The sequence below is a fragment of the Scyliorhinus canicula genome, chromosome 18 (genome assembly GCF_902713615.1).
Source record: "Scyliorhinus canicula chromosome 18, sScyCan1.1, whole genome shotgun sequence".
Classification (NCBI taxonomy): Eukaryota; Metazoa; Chordata; class Chondrichthyes; order Carcharhiniformes; family Scyliorhinidae; genus Scyliorhinus; species Scyliorhinus canicula.
Genome location: NC_052163.1, coordinates 108,774,138 through 108,797,213, shown reverse-complemented (window position 1 = coordinate 108,797,213; position 23,076 = coordinate 108,774,138). Strand labels below are relative to the sequence as shown.

Genomic DNA, 23,076 nt, shown 5'->3' with positions numbered 1-23,076 from the left:
CCCACCCACCCAACCCCATGGGTCCTCATAGCCGCCATTAAAAGCTCAATGCTTTCTCCTGCCCACATCCATGGCCTCTCATATCTTTTGTGTCATGTTGATAGCCATCCACCCAGTATCTATTCTGGGCAGACCTCAGGAGCCATGAGGAGATGAGAAAAATACATTTCTTGAAATCCAAAAAAGCTCTCACTCCTACACACTTTATAGTGAAGAAATTCACATTAAAATCCTTTCAAAGCTTTTAACTCTCCTCAAGTGGTTAATATCTTATAAAACAGTAATCTTCTATTCAGTAACCACATCAAAGACAGCTAACCCTTTAATAGGCTTTTCAAGCTGTAAATAAAACTATGAACCCAGAACATCCCCATTGAGATAACTATAGCTTTGAGACTTAAACAAGCATTTATAATGATAGTCCTTGGAGAAATGTTAACAAGGGGCTCTATTGAAACTACAGGACCAGATGCAACTGTTTTTTGCTGACCTATGCTTGTCAATCAAAGAAGTCCAACAGGAATTTTTTTCCACTGTCTCACTGACAGCTGCAGCCTGTTGCTTTTAAAGTTTAAAGAGATGAGCATTAAAACAACTTCAGATCATGCCAATTATACATAACGCATCCATCCTTCAAGTGTGTTTACATCTACCCCATCGATTTATGATTCCCACATTGAGGGTTAAGGCCCTTACACCAGAAAAATGGGCTCTGTTTAAACTCAGGACTGAATTCAATTGGCTCTGCTGAGTTAGTTTCCCGTCTGTGTGAATTATGCCTTGCACCACTGACTCCAACACCCACACCTTCTCCTACTGGCAAAAATTGGATTTGTTGGATGGAAAGGGCTGCTCTTCCGCATCTGAGTCCTGTCCTCCGTTTTGAAAGGCCCATGAAGTCTATCAGACTCTGTCAAAATCTAACCCTATGTGATAACAGCTATGTTTGCAACTCTCCAAAGTATTTTGGTTGTGCATGTGATGTATTGTAAATCAAAGTGAAAAAAGGAGATTTCTCTACATTCAAACTGACAGTTCATTTGTTTGCTTTATGTACATGAAGCTGGAGTGGACATGGTCTTGCCAGCACTCCATGAAGAAACAAACACAAAATACTGGCCTCTGATTAATGCTGGAACTGAACACAAAGCTTAACATATTATTTACCTGTATATTGTGTAACCTCTATGAAATGTATTGGTTGATATAGAAGGTCTGTGGATGTTCTTAATGGATTTTCTTTAAGTTTAGCATTCTTTTTAACTTGCTTTATTTTCCAATAAGCTCCCATGTACTCTGTTTTAATAATCTTTAATGCATGAATATTCTTTGCTGTTGAACGTGAAGGAGGTTTTCATAAGATTGAACTGTGGTAGAAAATTATGTAGTAAGTTCCTAATCAGTGCATTTAAGGGGAGACAGCAAACAGAAACTGGGTGCTTTTCATTAAGTGGGAGAAGGGGTAAGTTCACCTTACACTTTCACACCTCCTAGTAATCATTTCAGGTCTGATAATGGAACCAGGTCAAAGTTTCACTCAAGGTAATAATAGTTTCAAGTAAGGACCCGTTTGGTTTCAAAGATTCTATGGAACAAAAATGTAGACTGCTATTTCTCCAACTTATCTGGGAAGTCACCAAGTTCTCTGTTATTGTACCTTCGCTTTGTATTTTACATTATTATGCAATGGTTAACAATAAAACTATACTTATATATGTGTATATATATGTATATATATAGCAATGGGCTTTGGAGTCATTTGGAGTCTCGTTATCATACTTAATCCCATCGAATGTGACAAATAATTAATCAGCAAACATTTCTCTTAAAGTTAACAAAAACTTTGCACAGCAAAAGATTTTAAATTCTCAGTATTATTACTTTTACATCTGTCACTTTTAATATGACAAAATAATTGCCTTGTCCTTAATCGGTCCATGGTGCCGTGCACATTGAAGATATCTGGCACGTTGTGAGTAGATTGTAGCAAGTTAAATTTAAGTCAGAACAATGGCTTCAAGTCAGGTAATTATAGAAGTTTATAATAGGAATCTAGGGCATGGCTCAGGTTGCCATGGCGTAATGCTCCTAGTGCCGTGGCTTTACACCATGGAGATTTATGCTCGTGACAGTCTGAATAGACAGTCTTAATGTATTCATATTTCACATCAATACATGGAGAGAAAACCTAACAATAAGCTTGGCAAAAACATCAGTTAATATATTCACCTCACCCTGGCTCATGTCCTTCTGTTGTTAAGGCTCTGCACCGATAGTTAGTCCATTTGAGAATTGATCCAAATGGGGTTAATTTCCACCGACTTGGATTTGGATACTTTACAGTTCAATTATTCCATTCAATTCAGATTCAGATGATGTTGAGGTGACACAGATATAGGTCCATAAAGAAGAAAGTGGTAGCCATTGTCGGAAAATGTTATTCCCTAATTCCTCTATTTTAACAGAACTAACATCGCTTTTACGTGGTTATATGTTACTCGTGCAGTCAGTAATTTCTATTCTTTACACTATCATACAATATAAATAAGAATCTAGCCCTGTCACAGGTTACAAACATAACAATTACTTTTTTCAAAACAAAAACACGGATTCAGCAGACAAAGAAGAAATCAGAGGCAGTTCGGGAGAAAAAGTGTGAAAACATGGAGATAACAAGGTACAGGAGAGAAAGAGGGCAATAGGATGGACAGAAAGGTGAGATAGACAGAGCAGGGCATCCAGCAGCATTCCCAGACAGATTTCAGATTGCTGATAACGAGATTTTTTTAATGAAGATTGTAAGGTTCTTATAGATAAACCATTTTTTACATGAATCTGCTTTGAAAGCTTTGCAACCTTTGGTGGCAATTGGTTACTAGTATTGCCTATGGGTAACAGCCTGATGACACAGTTATCGGCCTCAACACATTTGCAGCATAGTGTGCACCAAAGAGAAGAAAGAGAGGTGAAACCATATAATCCACAAAAGAAGAACAGAAAAGAACAGAAACAGTGGATTGAGCTTCAGCAGACTCTAATATTACACTAGAAAACCCTGACATTTATTATCCCTACTGATCCCTGTGATATGAAACATGCATGATATAGAAACATACGATAGATATTTACTGCCTTGAAAAGAAACAGAAGGTCAGGGCTAGGAATTGAATTCCAAACCTTGGGTTGGAGGTATGGTGCTATAATGCTGGAGCTACCAGACTACCATGTGAGGGTATTCTATTAGAAACCTATTCATTGGGAAAAGGAATACAGGCCATTTTATTATTTTTTAAAAATATACTTTAAAAATAAATTTAGAGGCCCCAATTCTTTTTTTTCCAATTAAGGGGCAATTTAGCATGGCCAATCCACCTTTCCAGCGCCTCTTTGGGTTGTGAGGGTGAGCCCCACGCAGACACGGAGAGAATGTGCAAAACTCCACACGGTCAGTGACCGGGGCTGGGATTGAACCCCGGTCCTCAGTGCCACGAGGCAGCAGTGCTAACCACTGTGCCGCCCCCAAATACAGACCGTTTTAGACAGAATATTTACTGTAGTCTAATCCACTGACAGAATCACAGAACAAAAAGCGTATAGTATAATACTGTGATTCAAAAAACTGGGATCTCAACCTGAATAAATCATTCCATCTCCACGATTCCTTACTCCAGTGTGGAGAGTACTGAGTACGCACTGTTGCCTCATTATTCAATTGCAGTTACTTCAAATAATTAGAGTGTCTCCAAGGCCACAATTTTATTTAAAAAATGTTAACCACATACAAGTAAATAACCTCATTTGCCACAAGGAGATTTTTATTTGGTGCAATAATAACTCTACTTTTATTTGGAAACATTGCACTTTACTGGTTTAAATTAACATTTCTGTTCAGACTTGTCATGGAAGGTGCCAATATGTTCTAGTCAATGCAGCTAGTTGCGAATGTGTGTACCTTGGGAACTTGAAACTAGCTAGTCGTGGTTTCTGCTTTCCTTGAATTTATTTTTACCAAAATGCTTTCCCTTGCCACCCTTCTTCGAAATTTTTTCACCTCCATAATGTTTACTACGTTTGAACACTCTGTACTTACTATATTCTTTATGCATTTTATAATCAGGGTTTTTGTTGTCATCATGCTTAATGAAATACTTGTGCTTCTCAAAGTCTTTATAGTGGCCTTGGTGTTTGTTGTATGTTCCTTGTTTAGCATTTTTCTGCTGTCTTCTTAGAAAACTGAGCTGATTAGATTTACTCCCCTTATCACACCCCTCTTCTTTGCCTTTGGAAATCTTCTTGTCGTCTCCATCTTTGATGTGCTGCTCTTGGTAGGCCTGGTGGCCTCTGTGTTTTTCCTCCTTGTGCTCTTTTTTGAAGTACTTATCATCTTTCTTTTCAAATTCGGGCTTGTGATCTTTCCTGTCCTTACTGGACCTGGGTTCTGAGTCTTTATCTCTTGGCTTATAACCACTTTTCATGCTTTTGATCTCCTTAATGTATGCCGAGATCTGCTTTTTATCAGCTGCCTCAACCTTGCCGCCTCCTGGCTTGCCCTTAACTGTGGTACATGTCTTTTTCAAATCTGTTTTGACAGGAGCTTGTGCTGGCAGTTTCGTCTCAAGTTCGCTGATGGTTGTCTCAGTTTGTATCATCAGTACCTGATCCTCCAGGATAGTCCGTTCTGCCTGGTGAGAAAAAAAAAGTATATATTATATGCTCTGAAAGAAATTGTTTCTACCATCCATAGGAACCATAGGAACAGGAGTAGAGCATTCAGCCCCTCGAGCCAGTCCCACATCCAATGGTCCAGTCAATATTTATCTGTCAAGCAACAACACGTAAAACAGATTATTGAGTCATTGCATGTTGCTATTTGTGGGAGCTTACTTTTTTTTAAATTTAGAGTACCCAATTTTCTTTTCCCAATTAAGGGGCGATTTAGCATGGCCAATCCACCTACCCTGCACATCTTTGGGGTTGTGGGGGTAAGACCCATGCGGACGCAGGGAGAATGTGCAAACTCCACACGGACAGTGACCCGGGACCGGGGTCGAACCCGGGTCCTCGGTGGAATGAGGTAGCAGTGCTAACCACTGCACCACCGTGCCCGCCCTTGTGGGAGCCTACTGTGCACAAATTGACTGTCGTGTTTTCTACATTATAATAGTAATTATACTTCTTTGTTTGAACTTTTGGCATCCTGAGGTTGTGAAAGGTGATATGAAATGCAAGCCTTTCTCTTTTAAATTACGGGCAGGCCTAAAGCGAAAAAGCACTAATTGGAATAGCATACTTGTCAAATCGGATATAAGTTCAGTTTCACTTGAGTTGAGATCATCACCAACCCTTTCACTACTCAGCTTATGCTGAAAGGAAAGTAGGAACAGCAGGGAGCCATTTAGTCTATTGAGTCTACTTTGGCGTTCACTGAAATCATGCTGATCTGTAATCTAAGTCTATATACCTGCCTTGTTCCCGTGACTCAATGCTTAATTGAAATGTGTCAACCGTTAGGATTAAAAATGAACAATTGATCCAGTGTCAAAGGCTACTTGAGGAAGATTGTTCCAAACTTCCATTACCTTTTGCGTTCAGAACTGGTTCCTAATTTCACTGATGAAAGGCCTGCCTTTCATATTTATGCCATGTTCACTAGCACTATGCCAGTGGAAAAAAAATCTCTCTATCTACCCTATCAGCTCCCCTTAATATCTTGAAAATTTCAATAAAATCACCACTTACTCTTCCAGGAATGCGACACTATCTTGTGCAATGTCTCCTTGTAGTCTAACCCTTGGAATCCAGGTGTGATTCTGGTCAACCTGCGTTGCACTCTCTTCGTCGCCAATATATGCTTTCCTATGTGCAATGCCCAGAGTTGAACACAGTACTCAAAGTGGGGCTTAACTAGTGATTTGTACAGCTGCAGCATGAACATAAGAACTCGGAGCAGGAGCAGACCATCTGGCCTCTCGAGCCTGCTCCGCCATTCAATAAGATCATGGCTGATCTTTTGTGGATTCAGCTCCGCCCGCTCACCATAACCCTTAATTCCTTTACCATTCAAAACTCTATCTACCTTTGCCTTAAAAATATTCAACGAGGTAGCCTCAACTGCTTCACTGGGCAAGGGATTTCACAGATTCACAACCCTTTGGGTGAAGAAGTTCCTCCTTAACTCAGTCCAAAATCTGTTTCCCCTTATTTTGAGACTATGTCCCCTGAGTATAAAAACTGGCAAGTCATGCTACAGTTGTATAGAACCTTGGTAGGGCTGCCCTTGGAATATTGCGCACAATTCTGGTCGCCACACTACCAGAAGAATGTAGAGGCTTTGGAGAGGGTGCAGAGGAGGTTTACCAAGATGTTGTCTAGTCTGGAGGGTGTTAGCTATGTGGAGAGGTTGAATAGACTCAGATTGTTTTCATTAGAAAGGCGGAGGTTGAGGGATGACCTGATAGAGATCTACAAGATTATGAGGGGCATGAATAGAGTGGATGGGCAGGCACACTTTCCCATGGTGGAGGGGTCAGTCACCAGCGGGCATAGGTTTAATGTCCCTGGGGAAAAGTTTAGAGGAGATGTGCGAGGCAGATTTTCTAGGCAGGGGGTAGTGAGTGCCTGGAACGCGTTACCAGGTGAGGTTGTGGAAGCAGATACATTAGCGGCATTCAAAAGGCATCTTGACAAATACATGGATAGGATGGGTATAGAGGGATACAGCACAGGGAAGTGCTGAGGGTTTTGGCAAAGGTTGATAGCATGACTGCTACAGGCGTGGTGGGCCGAAGGGCCTGTTCCTGTGCTGTAATGTTCTTTGTTCTTTGTAGTTCTATTTTCACCCGCCAGTGGAAACAATCTCCCTGCTTCTATCTTATCTACTCCCTTCATGACTTCTACACTCTTGTGTTCTAGCCTTTTAGATATAAAGGCACCTGGTCTTGTACGATCACATTCATTCCAGAACTGCATGTTTCTGAAAGAAAATGGCCGGGACTCTCTGATCCCAGTGCGCCCCGCTGCCGCTGCTTCTGCGTACAGAGAATTTGGCACTCAGCCAAGTCTCCCATTCACTGCAGCAGAACCAGAGATTCCCCCCTGCACGAATGGACGGAGAACTCCGGCCAATGTAAATTCATACTATGTATCAAATTCTACATTATATTCTGTACAAGACTTCAAAAGGGTCAAGTCCCCCTGACTAAACTGCTTGGTACTTTTTCAGGAACTAACATCCCAAGTGGACACTGGAGTCCCTATAATATCTGATGCACATGCCAGCCAATGTTTAAAAGTTGCTGCTGCATTTGCCGCGTGGGGGTTGATTTGTAGACACTCTGGCTTGATCCGGAGAGCAGCTATTCTTCAATTTTGTTCATTAAATTGATGCACGATCAATCACTACTGAAGCGAGATTGTAGTCCAATTGAAGGCTTTAATTAACAAGTAGTTACCCCAGCAGCTCCGGTACAGAATGACTGCTGTGGGTGTAACACAGACTCTTATGCTCCGCCTGCTGGGCGGAACCAGTAGGCAGGTTCTACCACTCATACTACAGTATAAGGTACATCCCACCTAGGTACCGCGATACCCCTAATATAGCCTACCACATTCACCCCCTGTTTAAAAAAGAGTCCAGCGGGGGAGGTGGCCTTGCTTTTACAGTGGTAGAGGTTATAGCGGTACCCTTCGGTGCCTTTACATGCAATACACATATTTACAGACAATTATTTACAAGTTCATTTTACAATGAAACTATCAGCTAGTCGGGGGCCCTGATCGTCCTCTGCGATCATCGCAGTCGCGGCGGTGATGCTGCGTCGGCTCGGGCATCCGTGGCTCTGGGAGCGTGTCGTCTTCAGCTTCATCGCATCTGGATGGGGCCAGGAGGAGTACAGATCCTCCTGGGAAGGGGCTAGGGTGGTGTGCGCCGGTGAAAAAATGGTTGGGGTTGGTCGGGGCGGTGAGGGGGGGGGGATCCAGCAGGGGCCAGATCCCGGAGGGACGCCGTGTCTTGTCGGCCGTCGGGGTGTGCCACATAGGCGTACTAGGGGTTAGCATGGAGGAGATGTACCCTCTCGACCAGTGGGTCCGACTTGTGGGCCCGTATGTGTTTGCTGAGTAGGACGGGTCTGGGGGCTGCCAGCCATGTTGGGAGCGAGGTCCCCGAGGAGGGCTTCCTAGGGAAGGCAAGGAGACGTTCATGAGGTGTTTCATTGGTTGTAGTGCACAGTAGTGATCGGATGGAGTAAAGTGCATCGGGGAGGACCTCCTGCCATCGGGACACTGGGAGATTCTTGGACCATAGGGCCAGTAGGACGGCCTTCCAGACCGTCCCGTTCTCCCTCTCTACCTGCCCGTTTCCCCAGGGGTTGTAACTGGTTGTCCTGCTGGAGGCAATGCCCTTGCTGAGCGGGAATTGACACAGCTCGTCACTCATGAAGGAGGACCCCCTATCGCTATGGATGTAGGCGGGGAAACTGAACAGGGTAAAGATGCTGTGGAGGGCTTTAATGACGGTGGCAGCTGTCATGTTGGGACAGGAGATGGCGAAAGGGAACCGGGAGTACTCATCAATCACGTTTAAGAAATACGTGTTGCGGTCGGTGGAGGGAAGGGACCCTTTGAAATCCATGCTGAGGCATTCAAAGGGGCGGGAAGCCTTCACCAGGTGCGCTTTCTCTGGCCTGTAGTAGTGCGGCTTGCACTCCGCGCAGATTTGGCAGTTTCTGGTTACGGCCCTGACCTCCTCGATGGAGTAAGGCAGATTGCGGGTTTTAACAAAGTGGAAGAACCGGGTGACTCCCGGGTGGCAGAGGTTGTCGTGGAGGGTCCGGAGTCCGTCTATTTGTACACTGGCCCAAGTGCCACTGGACAGGGCATCAGGAGGCTCGTTGAGCTTCCCGGGACGATACAAGATCTCCTAGTTATAGGTGGAGAGCTCGATCCTCCACCGTAAGATCTTATCATTCTCAATTTTGCCCCGCTGTGCATTGTCAAACATGAAGGCTACCGACCGTTGGTCAGTGAGGAGAGTGAATCTCCTGCTGGCCAGGTAATGCCTCCAATACCGCACAGCTTCGACGATGGCTTGGGCCTCCTTCTCGACAGAGGAATGGCGGATTTCTGAGGCGTGGAGGGTGCGTGAAAAGAAGGCCACGGGTCTGCCCACCTGATTGAGGGTGGCAGCCAGAGCTACGTCTGATGCGTCGCTCTCGACCTGGAAGGAGAGGGACTCATCGATTGCGTGCATCGTTGCCCTGGCGATGTCTGCTTTGATGCGACTGAAAGCCTTGCGGGCCTTTGCCGATAGGGGAAAAACCCTAGACTGGATTAGTGGGCACGCCTTGTCCAACCTGCCTGCTGGTTCCAATCAGCAGGCGGAGCATAAGAGTCTGTGTTTCACCCACAGCAGTCATTCTGTACCGGAGCTGCTGGGATCAACTACTTGATCGTTAAATTGATGCACGATCAATCACTACTGAAGTGAGATTGTAGTCCAATTGAAGGCTTTAATGAACCAGCAGCTCCGGTACAGAATGACTGCTGTGGGTGAACCACAGACTCTGATGCTCTGCCTGCTGGGCGGAACCAGCAGGCAGGTTCTACCATTCATACTACAGTATAAGGTACATCCCACCTAGGTACCGTGATACCCCTAATATAGCCTACCACATTATCAAATGCCTCGAGGTCTAGAAAGCATTAGTTCCACACAAAAGGCTGCTCCACAAGTTTAAGGCTATAGGATTCCTAGGTCTTGTTTGGGAGGTGAAAGATTCGAGGAGATGTAATGAATTGAGCATGTCAAGGTCAGCCCTAACATTTCTGATCTATATAAATGATCTGAAGTCAAAAATGCAATTCAAGGGGCAGCACGGTGGTGCAGTGGGTTAGCACTGCGGCCTCACGGCGTCGAGGTCGCAGGTTCAATCCCGGCTCTGTGCAGTTTGCACATTATCCCCGTATTTACATGGGTTTTGCCCCCACAACCCAAAAATGTGCAAGCTAGGTGGATTGTCCACGCTAAATTACCCCCTTTTTTTTAATAAACAATTTTATTGAGGTAGTTTTTTGCTTTGTAAACTGTTACAGACATCAACAGAAAGAAAGCAAAAAAGGCAAAAATGTGCAAACATCCACGTACATTCAATACTTCAATCGTAACATACTGCACAAGCCCGCTCCTCTCCCACCGGTACTACCTGCCATTTTATCCCTCCTACTCGACTCTACTCAAAGAAGTCAATAAATGGTTGCCACCTCCGGGCAAATCCCTGTACAGATCCCCTCAAGGCGAACTTAATTTTTTCCATACCCAGGAAACTCGACATGTCCGCAAGCCACAACTCAGTCTTTGGGGGCTTTGAGTCCCTCCACGCCAATAGTATTCGTCGCCGGGCTATCAGGGAAGCAAAGGCCAAAACATCGGCCTCTTTCTCCCCTGGACTCCCGGGTCTTCCGAAACCCCAAAAATTGCCACCCCTGGACCCATCGCCACCCTTGTTTTTAGCACCCGGGACATGACGCCCGCAAATCCCTCCCAGTACCCCCTAAGCTTAAGCCATGCCCAAAACATGTGAACGTGGTTCTCTGGTCCTCCCGCGCACCTAGCGCATTTGTCCTCTATCCGAGCCACCGTCATGTGGGCCCGGTGAACGGAGGAGGTGGGCCCTGTCCTCCTCCCCACTCCCCGGCGCCCCATCCCCCTCTCCAACCCACTGGTGCAAACTCACTGGCACAGGAAGGCATGGACATCAACAAAAGAAAAAAAAAACCCCAACCCACGTCCTTGGCCCCCCTTGCTGACCGGCCCCCCTTCGTTACCGTGCCGGCTCCAGTGTCCTCCGCGAGCGGCACAAAAAGTACAAATCCGCCCAAAAAGGAAAAAACTGAAAAAAGAGGAAAAAACAAAAACATAAGAGAAAAAACAAACAAAAAAAAAAAAAACCCCCAAACCAATGTCCATGAACAAAGGAAAGAGTCCCAAATGTTCCGCTTGGCCCCTTTGGCCCAGCAAACCGTTGAACAGCAGTCCAGGCCCATTTGGCGTACCTTCCTACAGTAGTCCTCGGGCCCTAATTCGCGTCCGTGGGGCCTCTTTTCGGGACCAGCCCCTGATCCCTAGCAAAGTCCATCGCTTCTTCAGGCTCGGAGAAGTAGTGGTGTTGACCCTGGTGCGTGACCCATAAACGAGCTGGGAACAGCAGACGAAACTTCACGTGCTTCTTGAACAGCACCTCCTCGACATTCTTAAAGGCTGCTCATCGCCGAGCCACCTCCTGGCTTAGGTCCTGGTAAATGCGGAGGACACTGTTCCACGCGCTGCTCCTGGCGCTCTTTGCCCACCCCAGCACCCACTCCTTGTCCACGAATCTGTGGAACCTCATCACCATCGGGTGGGGGGGGAGGGGGGGTCCGCCCGGCCGCCCCTGCCTCGCCTGCACTCTGTATGCCCCCTCCAGCTCCGGCGGTCGCGGAAAGGCTTTGGCCCCCATCAGCTGCATCAATAGGTCTGCTACAAACGCTGCGGCATCACCTCTCCCAGCTCCTTAACTTTAACATCTTGCGCATCCAGCCTCTGGTTCAGCTGATCCACCGCTTTCTGGATGGGTCCAAGCTGTCCCGCTTCAGTGCTTCAAAACTGGACTTCATTACCTGGAGCATGTTATCCAGCGCCAGCTGGATTGCTGAGTCCGGGGTCCGTGTGTCCGCCATCTTAGGTTCCAGGTCAGGTTCCTCAGCTCCTTGTCTCTGTCCCTTTTTCTCTCTTTTCTTCTGCCTCCTGGACTCCCGCTGTTCCATGTGCCGCAGCCCGCTCCTCAGCACTTTCGCTGCCGCCTTCCTTCAGGTCCGTGGTCCCGCTATCGCGGGGAATCAGCCCCTAAACGCCCGCCGGAGTGAGAGCCCGCCGAATGTGCGGCTCACTCGGACATCGCCGCCACCTGAAGTCCCTAAATTACCCCTTAATTGGAAAAAAAATGATTGGGTACTCTAAATTTAAAAAAGGAAATGCAATGCAAGTTGGTTAACTTCGAAATTGATGCTCGCCCGAGGGTGGGGTGAGAGTGAAGAATCTGGAAATGAATGAAGTAGTTAAGGAAGAAGAGAATCGTCTCTATAATATTTACAAATAGACAGGACTATGAAATGTGAAATTCAATACAGATATAATTAAAGTGAAAAGTGCACTGAAATTAAAAATGATCACGGAGTAGATTTTAAAAGGTTCACTTGCCACTAACAAGCTGATGCCAAGACACTATGTGATGTATTTTCCTATTTAGAGCTGTATTTTCCTATACAATGTAATACTGTGACCATAGAAGTTCAATATACATAAATATTAGCAAACATCATCTACTTTACTTGGATGTCACATCTACCTTTGAGAAAATTATAAAGTGTGGACACTTGCAATTTCCATATTTTTATTTTTAAAAATATCAAACATTTGCCTGGAGTAAAAGTTCAATGGTAATTATAATTTTATTGTAACTCAGGATAACTCATTGCGAGGGATCACCATTTCAAGAGTTTAAAAATAATAAGTCAAAAACATCAGTTATCTTAGCATGTACTTTCTGTCCACAAAGTGTCACTTCCTGTGCTGACACATTTTGCCAGACATTTACAGAGCACGAGATCTTCTGGTTGTTCACCCTGGGGGGATCTTCTGGTCCCACTGACAGCGCACCCCTGCCCTGGGTTTCCTAATGGCGGGGGGATGGATTCAACTGGAAATCCCATTGACAGCAACGGGACCAGAATATCTCTCACTGCCCAGAAACATGCCCTGGGTAGGCCAGAATATCTCGCTCTAGAATCACAGAAGGTGCCTGAAGGAGGCCATTCGGCCCATTGTGGCCGCACTGAGCATTACATTGGACCATTGTGTCCAAATGAGCATGTCAACTTCGTGCCATTCTCCTGCCTTTGCCCTGTACCTCTGCACATCATTTCTATTGAAATGATCATCTGAAGCCCTCTTGCATGCCTCGATTAACCCTTCCTCCACCATCTTTCCAGGCAATGCGCTCCAGACCCGAACCACTCGCTGTGTGAATAGGTTTTTGCTAGCCTTTTTCTCACCTATTTCTCGTTAACTACCTAGGTAAGCTTGTCACACTGTAATTGCACCCTCTGCCACTGGTGTCGCTGTTGCACTTCTGTTTGTGTTTCCCAGCTTCCATTGTAGAGAAACGTATTTAAAATTCTACTTCACAAATTGGGGTGAGCATTGCCACTGAACTAGATGATGCTATTAAATAAAACTTTTACATAAAAATAAGGACATGAATGCTGAAAATCTGAAATAAAATCAGAAAACACTGGAGTTTCCGCAGTAACTTCATTGCAGTGTAATGTAAGCCTACTTGTGACAATAATAAAGATTATTATTATAATGCTCAGCAGGTCTGACCTGACAGGTTTTTCTCTCTCTGCAGATGAGCAAGACGTCTTAACTATTTCCAGCATTTTCTGACAGAACATATGACTTTGAAATGGAGACTTTGTGCCTTTTTCCAATTATGCCTATCCTCCATCTCTTTTAACCACAGATTATTCTTCACCTTGACCCCCTCAGCTTCCACAGCAGATAGGGGGTCCCACTCCTGAACGTATAGATTAAATGTGTCAACATGTACAGGAACCTACTTTAATACCAGGTACGTTGGAAGGTCTGATGATGCATTAATCCTTTGAAAAGCAGTTCACCCTGATCTTTTGAGATGATAAAGCCTTCCTTCTGTTCTCTTGCCAGGACTAACACAAATAGCAGCACAGGACCACAATGAGGCACACAAACCTTACAAGGTTGACCATTGGGGACATGAAAAGCTTTTGTTGCTGAGTTAAGACGAGAGATTTTCACAGTCGGCTCCTGCCCTTACATCTTGTCTAGTTGTAGCACAGCTTTGACATACAAAACTGCATATTCTTGGTCCCACCTCTACATCTTGCCTGCGTCGTTCCTGTCAGACAACTGGGCTCCAAATCGGCCCATTTTTTGTTCCTTGCAGACTTACTCCTCTACCTGTTCAATATTTTCTACCTATCAGTCTCATGATCTGCTCTTGGGTGAACTACAAATTTGATCCTCTACCGATTCCAATCTTGTTCCATATTTAGCTATTTGGTTTTGCCCACCTTTGGTCCTTAGTTTTCGTTTAATAATCACCAGCATGGTAGCATTGTGGATAGCACAATTGCTTCACAGCTCCAGGGTCCCAGGTTCGATTCCGGCTTGGGTCACTGTCTGTTCGGAGTCTGCACATCCTCCCCGTGTGTGCGTGGGTTTCCTCCGGGTTTTCCGGTTTCCTCCCACAGTCCAAAGATGTGCAGGTTAGGTGGATTGGCCATGATAAATTGCCCTTAGTGTCCAAAATTGCCCTTAGTATTGGATGGGGTTACTGGGTTATGGGGATAAGGTGGAGGTGTTGACCTTGGGTAGGGTGCTCTTTCCAAGAGCCGGTGCAGACTCGATGGGCCGAATGGCCTCCTTCTGCACTGTAAATTCTATGATAATGGATGTGTTTTTCCCCTTAGCTGATAGCCTACTGTTTCTTATTGAGTTCTTGTTCCCTATTTATCCTAATTTTATACCTTTCCCAACTGCTTCATATAACCCAGTATAGATTTCCCTTCCTGACCTCAATTCAACGTATTAAGAAATGAACTAACATCTGTAAAGTTATGCCAATTTATTGCAAAGAACTTTAAACACTTTGAAATCCAAGGTTCATAAATCAACATGCACAGATCCTATTGCAAGAAATCATTGCTGGCAGCAAAGCGGATTTCACCAAAATTGTGAAATTTGTCAATAAATTCAGAAAAAGGAATCAAAATATGAATCAACATATCTTCTCTTAGTAAAAAAGTTGATGAACACATTTTCTGGTTTCATTGTCACATACCAAAAAATTTCAGAATACATCAATAATACTCTGAAGGTAATCAACAATCTTTCACTCGGATGTCAATAGGCTGGCATTATTAAAAAAAATATATAGTTTTATTACAGCATATATAATTGTGGTGAACCACTGTGTGCACCTGTATTAGGGGATGTAAGGTAGGACCTGCACTACAGGTTCGCCGGTAGCCCCTGCCGGCTAGCTCCGCCCACAAGGAGCCGTATAAATATGCGTGTCCTCCTTCCGATCAGCCATTTCACCAGCTGCAGCAGGAGGCCACGCATCTGACTGTAATAAAGCCACAGTTGTACCAATCTGAGTCTTTCATGCAATTGATCGTGCATCAATAATTTTAACAATTTTCAAGAGGAAAAACAACAAAGTAAATAGCACCTACCCCCCACAACCAAATCCAGCCAATGTGGCTTACATACACAATTCCCCAATCACCCTTTCCTACTAACTATTTCCCAGCTCCTCCAACCCCCCCATGCCTCCCTCTTTCCTTTTACCCCCCCCCCCCCTCCCTCCACCGTCCCTCCTCTGCTGACAGCTTAATTTTCCTCAAAGAAGTCGATTAACGGCTGCCATCTCCGGACAAACCCGAACGTCAATCCCCTCAGGGCGAACTTGATCTTCTCGAGGCTGAGAAACCCGGCCATGTCACTAAGCCATACCCACGATTTTGGGGGTTCTGAGTCCCTCCATGTCAATAACATCCACAGAGGCATAGGACAGAACACCAGCCTCTCTCACCCCCTGACTCCCAAGTCTTCCAACACACCCCAAATCACAACCTCTGGACTCAGAACCATCCGCACCTTCAATACCTTTGACATGACATCGGCAAATGCCTGCCAAAATCCCCTAAGCCTCGGACATGCCCAAACCGTATGGACACGTATACCCACTCGTATACTGCCCACACCTGTCCTTCACTCCCTCAAAGACCCTGCTCATTCAGGCCACAGTCATACGCGCCCTATGGACCACCTTGAATTGTATCAGGCTCAGCCTGGCACATGATGAGATGCATTGACTCTACTCAGGGCATCCTCCCACAAACCCACCTCTAATTCCCTGCCCAGTTCTTCCTCCCTCTTTTGCTTCACCTCCCTTACCGGGGCTCTTTCCCATTTCATGAGCTCTTTATATATTTCCGAGACCTTCCCCTCCGCCACTCCCATTTGCGACACTACCTTGTCCTGTATCCCCTGGGGTGGCAGGTGCGCAAAGGTTGAAACCTGCCTCCGCACAAAGTTCCTCACCTGCAAGTAGCGGAACCCATTCCCACCAGCAGCTCAAACTCCTCCCCAATTCCTCCAAACACGGAAAGCCCCCACGATAATCAGTCCCCAAACCGCTCGGTCCCAGCTCACTGCCACCCCGAAACTGGTGCCCATACGATGCCCCCTCCACCCCCTCGGACATGCCCAAAACGTATGGACGCGTATACCCACTCGTATATTGTCCACACCTGTCCTTCACTCCCTCAAAGACCTACAAGGCAGCCACTACTACCGGGCTTGTGGAGTACCGAGCTGGTGAGAACTGTAGAGGCGCTGTTAACAGTGCCCCTAAACCTGTGGCCCTACATGAGGCCGTCTCCACCCACTCCCACATCGGACCCCCCCCCCCCCCCCCCCCCCCCCCCCCCCCCCGCCCTCAACCCCGCTCCAGCAGCACTTTCTTTACCCGCAGGGTTTTACTCACCCACACAAACCCAGAAATCATCGCATTCACCCTCTTAAAGAAAGCCTTGGGCTACAAATAGGCAGGCTCTGAAATATAAACAAAAACCTCCGGAGAACCGTCACCTTCACTGTCTGCACCCTCCCCGCCAGTGACAACGGGAGCATATCCCACCTTCTAAAGTCCCTCTTCATCTGCTCCACCAACCTTGGCAGATTCAGTTTGGGCAGCTGTTCCCACTCCCATGCCACCTGGATGCCCAAATACCCAAAGCTCCCTCCCACCACTTTAAGTGGCATCTCCCTTAATCTCCTCTCCTGTCCCCTTGCTTGAATTGGAAAGACTTCGCTTTTACCCATATTCAATTTATACCCTGAAAACCGGCCAAATTCCTCTCGGATCCCCATAATCCCTCCAATCCCCCCCCAGCGGATAAGCTGCCATTATTGATGGCAACAATTTCATGTCTAGAGTCAAAGAAGCTGACAGCGAAACTATAATCTATGTCAGTTAAAAAGAATCCTACAATTTTCCTTTAAAAATACAGTCAACTATAACATGTCAATAAGTGAAAAATATTGGATTGTCTGGTTGGCATATCTGTTAATGAATTCAGAACAATTAAAACATGAGCTTTGTCTTTTTAGGAAAAGGTAGAATGCTATAGAACCTTTCAAGATTATTTTTTAGAAGTATGCAGTATCGTTTTAAAGAAGCATTCTTACCAATTTCAAATCTTCGTCATCAAGAAGATCAATGTCGGAGTACACCGATACGTCGTCTACTTCAAAGACACCTGTTAAAATAATCTGTGTGAGACAACCGTGCTATCAGCAATCTGTACCTTATATTGAGTTCAAAATGCAATAGTTCAATTTACAGGATTATCATTTCCACCTTTTCAGCCATTATTGTCTCTTTAAAAACAATTTTTTACACGTGCATTTTCATGCCAACTGCTTCATATAACCCAGTATAGATTACCCTTCCTGACCCCAATTCAATTTATTAAGAAATGGACTAACATCTTTAAAGTCATGTCAATTTATTGCAACGGACATTAAACCTTTTGGAGTCCAATGTTCATAAGCCAACACACACAGGTCTTATCGCAAGAAATCATTGGTAGCAACAAAGTTGATTTCACCCAAATTGTGGAATTTGTCAATAAATTCTGAAGAAACTAATCAAAATGTGAATCAACATATCTTCTCTTAGCAAAAGTGTTCTGAGGATATTCCATCACGGCTTTAGCTGAATTCCTTCAAGCAAACATTGGACCTGATACTGGTTCGTGTGGTCATCGCCACTTTACAAAATAGTAGGTACTGCAAGGAATTTTGGGCTGGAATGATCTCCTAGATTAGTTTTGATCACCAATTACAGTGGGCAATACTCGAATGGGTTTGGGCACCCGAATGTATATTTACCTCCCCAGTCTCCCCCCCCCCCCCCCCCCCCCGCAAACAGTCGCCTACTTATGTGTTGTAAATAATTTTGTCAGGTGTACAGAGTTGCTGCTGTTGAGCTGGTGCACAATACCCTACCAGTTATTCTATTTTAGTTTTTATTGTATTTTTTTTATTATTCGCTATTGTCTTTTCTTTGGTATGTTGGGGTGTGCCCTTCTCTTCTATATATGTGTATATATATATATGTTTCTTATCCTGTGTACATAACGGTAAATATACTTTGTTCAAAAACCCAATAAAAATCATTTATTAAAAAAAAGTTTTGATCACCAAGAGGGGTTGGACTGGAATTTTCTAGATTTCTTTCACCTAATTGGCATAGATTTTTACCTCTCCCAGGTAGGGATACAAACTCCCGTTGGAATGGCTGGGAGATGACTGGATTCACCATCTGACAGTGGCTTTAAAAGCCATCTGGAAGATTTTAATTGATATAATCCCATAAATCAACTACCAGCAAGCACAGATTCCATTTAACTGATTGGTGATGGGTGATTTGCAGGGCGCACTCCCACGCAGGCAGAGCATGATGACATAGAATGTATATGTTGTGGCCAGGCAGCCGTACCGTCTCATAAATATCACAGCTTGGTGCCTCGCCGGTTCTTCTCCTGCTGGCAGCAGGCACTGAGACCGAGAGCGAGCGAGCCTTGTCTCAAAACTGAGAGAGAGAAGTCAAAGGACAAAGGCGCCAGCCCATCGAGAAGGTAACGGAACGAGCGATTAAAGGTAGCTGTCTGAACTTTCGACTGTTCTCTGCCTGCCTGAAACATTCATATCCCTTAGTCTAATCCAGCCTAGAAAGTTCTGGCAGCTCCCTGAATCCTGGCTGAAAGGAGAGCCTCGGGAAGCTGAGGGCTAGGCCTTATTGCTGGTCTAGGTAAATTGCATTGATTAAGAAGGCCTAAAAGCCAAACTTAGAAACCTTTCCGCCGAGACAATTGCCTCCGAGTCTCAAACCAAAACACAAAATAATGGGCTGGACTCTCCGATTTGCAGACTAAGTGCTGATGCCAGCGTGGGAACAGAGGCGTTTTATGCCAGAAACAATGGCGCAAAAGCTGCACCGATCATCCGTCTGGCGGGGGGCTAGCAGGCATGAGGAATAGGAACAGGGGAGAACACAGGGCCCCTGAGGCCTGCTCCGCCATCCAACATGATCATGGCTGTCCAGTGCCTCAGCTTCACTTTCCTGCCCAACCCCCAAAACCCTTAATTTCCTCAGAGTTCAACATCTGACTATCCCGAACTTGAATATACACAATGATTGGAGTTTTTACTCCCCTCTGGGTTTGTTAGCGAATTTGAAAATATTACTCTGTCTCTTCATCTAAGTACTAATACAGATTGTAAATATCGCCTATTGAGAATTACTTCTCTTGTGTTATTTGTGTTCTGTTCGCCAGGTGCTGAAGGACATAACTGGAGCCAACCTTTGCTCACTTCCTTAAGTATTTATTTACAGAGATACACATTAACAACATGCACCTCCAAACCCAACAGCAGAGTTCAAGTTTTACACCTTTGTGAGAAAAATGGTGAATCAATGAAACAAACTGAAGGACAATGAAAGAAGCCGTTACTGACACATCTAGGGGTTGGAGAATCACCTGGGGCCGGTGTCAATCTCGCCGCCGCCGTGTCCCGAATTCTCCGCCCCCCGAGATTCGGCGGGGGCGGGAATCGTGCCGCGCCAGTTAGTGGGCCCCCCGCGCCAGTCGGTGGGCCCCCCGCGGCGATTCTCCGGCCCGCAATGGGCCGAAGTCCCGCCGCTGACAGGCCTCTCCCGCCAGCGTGGGTTAAACCACCTACCTGATCGGAGGGATTGGTGGTGCGAGCGGGCACTGGGGTCCTGGGGGTGGGCGCGGGGCGATCTGACCCCGGGGGGTTATCCCATGGTGGCCTGGCCCGCGATCGGGGCCCACCGATCGGCCAGCGGGCCTCTGCCGTGGGGGCACTCTTTTTCTTCCGCCTTCACCATGGTGAAGACCATGGCGAAGGCGGAAGTGACCCCCTCCCCTGCACATGCGCCGGGATGACGTCAGCAGCCGCTGACTCTCCGGCGCATGCACGGACTTACGCCGGCCGGCGAAGTCCTTTCGGCCCCAGCTGGCGTGGTGCCAAAGGCCGTTCACGCCAGCCGGCAGAGTGGGAACCCACCGGGCGGGGGAGAATCCCGGCCCTAAATTCAGACCCTGGTGGGATTTGAACCAACAACTGTGGTTTGTCATGGCGTGGAAGATCAACACTTTTGTGCCACAGTCACACACAGTTCAAATTTAGAGGAGCACAAATGAAATCTCAGTTAATGCCCTCCCCCTGCGTACAAGCAAAAACAGGGCGGCATGGTAGCACAGTGGTTAGCACTGGTGCTACACAGTGCCAGGGTCCGGGGTTCGATTTGCGGCTTGGGTCACTGCCTGTGCAGAGTCTGCACCTTCTCTCCGTGTCTGCGTGGGTTTCCTCCGATTTCCTCCCACAAGTCCCGAATGACTTGCTTGTTAGATTAATTGGACATTCTGAATTCTCCCTCAGTGTGCCCTTACAGGTGCCAGAGTGTGGCGACTAGGGTATTTTTACAGTAGCTTCATTGCAGTGTTAATGTAAGCCTACTTGTGACACTAATAAAGAATATTATTACAATTAATGTACAATTATCATCTTTCATGCCCGTCATCTATGTCCATGTAAACCCATTCCAGCAGGAAGAGGCTGAACTACCATATACACGTAGAGGCTTCACAGTTCAAAAATGATCTTCCAGTGATGATCCAGCTTACCCACAATCAGCTGTACACCCATGCTGAAAACCACGATTGCTGCAGCAACTATAATGCATCGATTTAAGCTGACTTGTGACCAAGGATCCTCTTCAGCGATTAGCTTTGCTTGAATTTTTTCAACAGTCACCTTTTGCAACTTCACTGAAAGACAGAAACATTTGTTTTCTTCTCCTCACAACTAATTTTAGTCGTGGCTTTCTTGTTGCTTTCTTACACAAAGGTAATGGTGGTAGAAAGAAAATTATTCCTTAGAATTGACAATAAGCAATCTGCTCTCAGCAAATAATTTGTATAAATTGCATAGAAACAGTTGTTTACATCCATGGAAAATCATTTATCGGTAAAGGTGCAGCTAACCAGTGATAATCATAGAATCTCGACAGTGCAGAAGGAGGCCATTTGGCCCATATAGTCTGCACCAACCCTTGGAAAGAGCGCCATAGCTAGGTCCATGCCCCGATTCTTTCCCGTAACCCCACCTAACATTTTTGGACACTAAGGGGCAATTTAGCATGGCCAATCCACCTGACCTGCACATCTTTGGTCTGTGGGAGGAAGCCGGAGCAACTGGAGGAAACCCACGCAGACAGGGGGAGAAAGTGCAAACTCCACACAGTCACCCGAAGCCGGAATTGAATCCGGGTCCCTGGTGTTGAGAGGCAGCAGTGCTCACCACTGTGCTACTGTGTCGCCCTAATCATGCAGAGCGAGCTGAATGGGACTCTACTGCAATAGAGAGACATCTACTGCAAAGACACTTCCAGCTAACATGAACTGTTGATCTGGCATTATCAGCGGAACAATGCTCCGATACCGTTAAGTCCGCTTCTGCTCAGGCAGTGATTCCAAGATTGCAACTGAGAAGTTCAAATTATATCATGGTTCTCAAAGAGACGGCATAGCCATTTGTTACTGTCAGCTGAACTGTGAGATGAGATCACTGGCCTTAAAGTTTCCAGTTATGTTATGATTTTAGAATGCACACTGTTCATTTTGTTATTTTAGATTAGTTTCCGGGGCCCGAACCACTATAAGTGCAGCTGTTCGGTTATCAGTTTGCTTCACATCATTAAACTGGAATTCGCTGCCCGAGTTGGTGGTGGGGGCAGAGACCCTAAACTCTTTAAAAAAGTACCTGTACCTGCATCTTAAGTGTAAGCTACAGCGCTGTGGAACAGGTAGAGGAAGGTGGGATTAGAAAGGGCACCTGGGTGTACTCAGGCTGGCATGGACAAGATGGGTCGAATGGCCTTCTTCCGTGCAGTAACTTTTCTAAGGTGCTATGGTTCTATTCGGGCTTGTACACTGAAGGTCTGACAATTAAGACTTTACATTAATGCTGCAAAGAAATCATTTGCATCTGAATGTTTCAAAATGTTGCAACAACTATTTAATTAAAAACTTTACATTTCTCCAATATATTTACTGTATAAAGACATTATGGTATCAGGTGTTTCAGACTTGCAAACAACAATACATATTTACAAATTCAAAGCTGTCAGCAGGTAAGTTACTTTTAAACTTAGTTTCAAGTGCCAGAAGTAGGATAATTATATAAATGTTTTAATGCATAAATGTCATGTGAGAGCACCTTTAAGAAATGGGTGTTTATCAGTGATGTCAAAGTGTAGGTGGAGCTGGGCTCTCTGTCATCTTTTTACTTTTGTTTTAGGCTGTTTGCTGCAGGGCGTGTTTTAGTTTTGTTTTCAGAGCTGGATAGCTGCAGTCACAGCCAGACGGTGTATGAGTCTCTCTCTCTGTAATCTGAAAAACTGTAAATCGATCCTTTGGTGATTTAAAACTAATAACTGCTCTCAGTAGTGACTTTAACCTGATGTGCTTCTGTTTAAAGGTTTTTTTAAAGTCTTCTGGATGTTAAAGGGACAGCTTAAGGATTACTTAGTGTTGCATTCTTTGGGGTTATATTTGAATTGATGGTTGCTAAGATGTTCACTGTATGTTTTAAAAAGATTAACTTGAGTTCATAGAATAAACAACGTTTTGCTTTAAAAAATACTTCTCCATTTTTGTTGTACCACACCTGTAGAGTGGGCCGTGTGCTCCCCATACCACAATCTATTAAAAGTTGTGGGTCAGGTGAACTCTATGATACACTTTGGGGTTCTCTAAACCCTGGCCCATAACATAAGGTACAGCTGCTCTGGTTGATTCTTGTTCTACATGATTGTTATTAATCTTAATCTATTTACT

The 23,076-nt window shown here is 45.4% G+C and overlaps 1 protein-coding gene across 4 annotated transcripts in view; it reads right to left on the bottom strand.

Annotated features, from left to right (window-relative positions):
• Positions 1 to 3,731: 3,731 nt before the first annotated feature.
• The window catches only part of LOC119953065, a 58,838-nt gene continuing 39,493 nt past the window's right edge, over positions 3,732 to 23,076 (bottom strand). For all 4 annotated transcript variants that reach the window (XM_038776881.1, XM_038776879.1, XM_038776880.1 and 1 more), the window contains 3 exons: positions 20,863 to 21,006; positions 17,336 to 17,406; positions 3,732 to 4,682 (listed from right to left, as the gene is read on the bottom strand). In XM_038776881.1, coding sequence (XP_038632809.1) covers positions 3,972 to 4,682; positions 17,336 to 17,406; positions 20,863 to 21,006 — 926 coding nt within the window. In that variant the 3' untranslated portion in view covers positions 3,732 to 3,971. The remainder of the gene's footprint in view (positions 4,683 to 17,335; positions 17,407 to 20,862; positions 21,007 to 23,076) is intronic.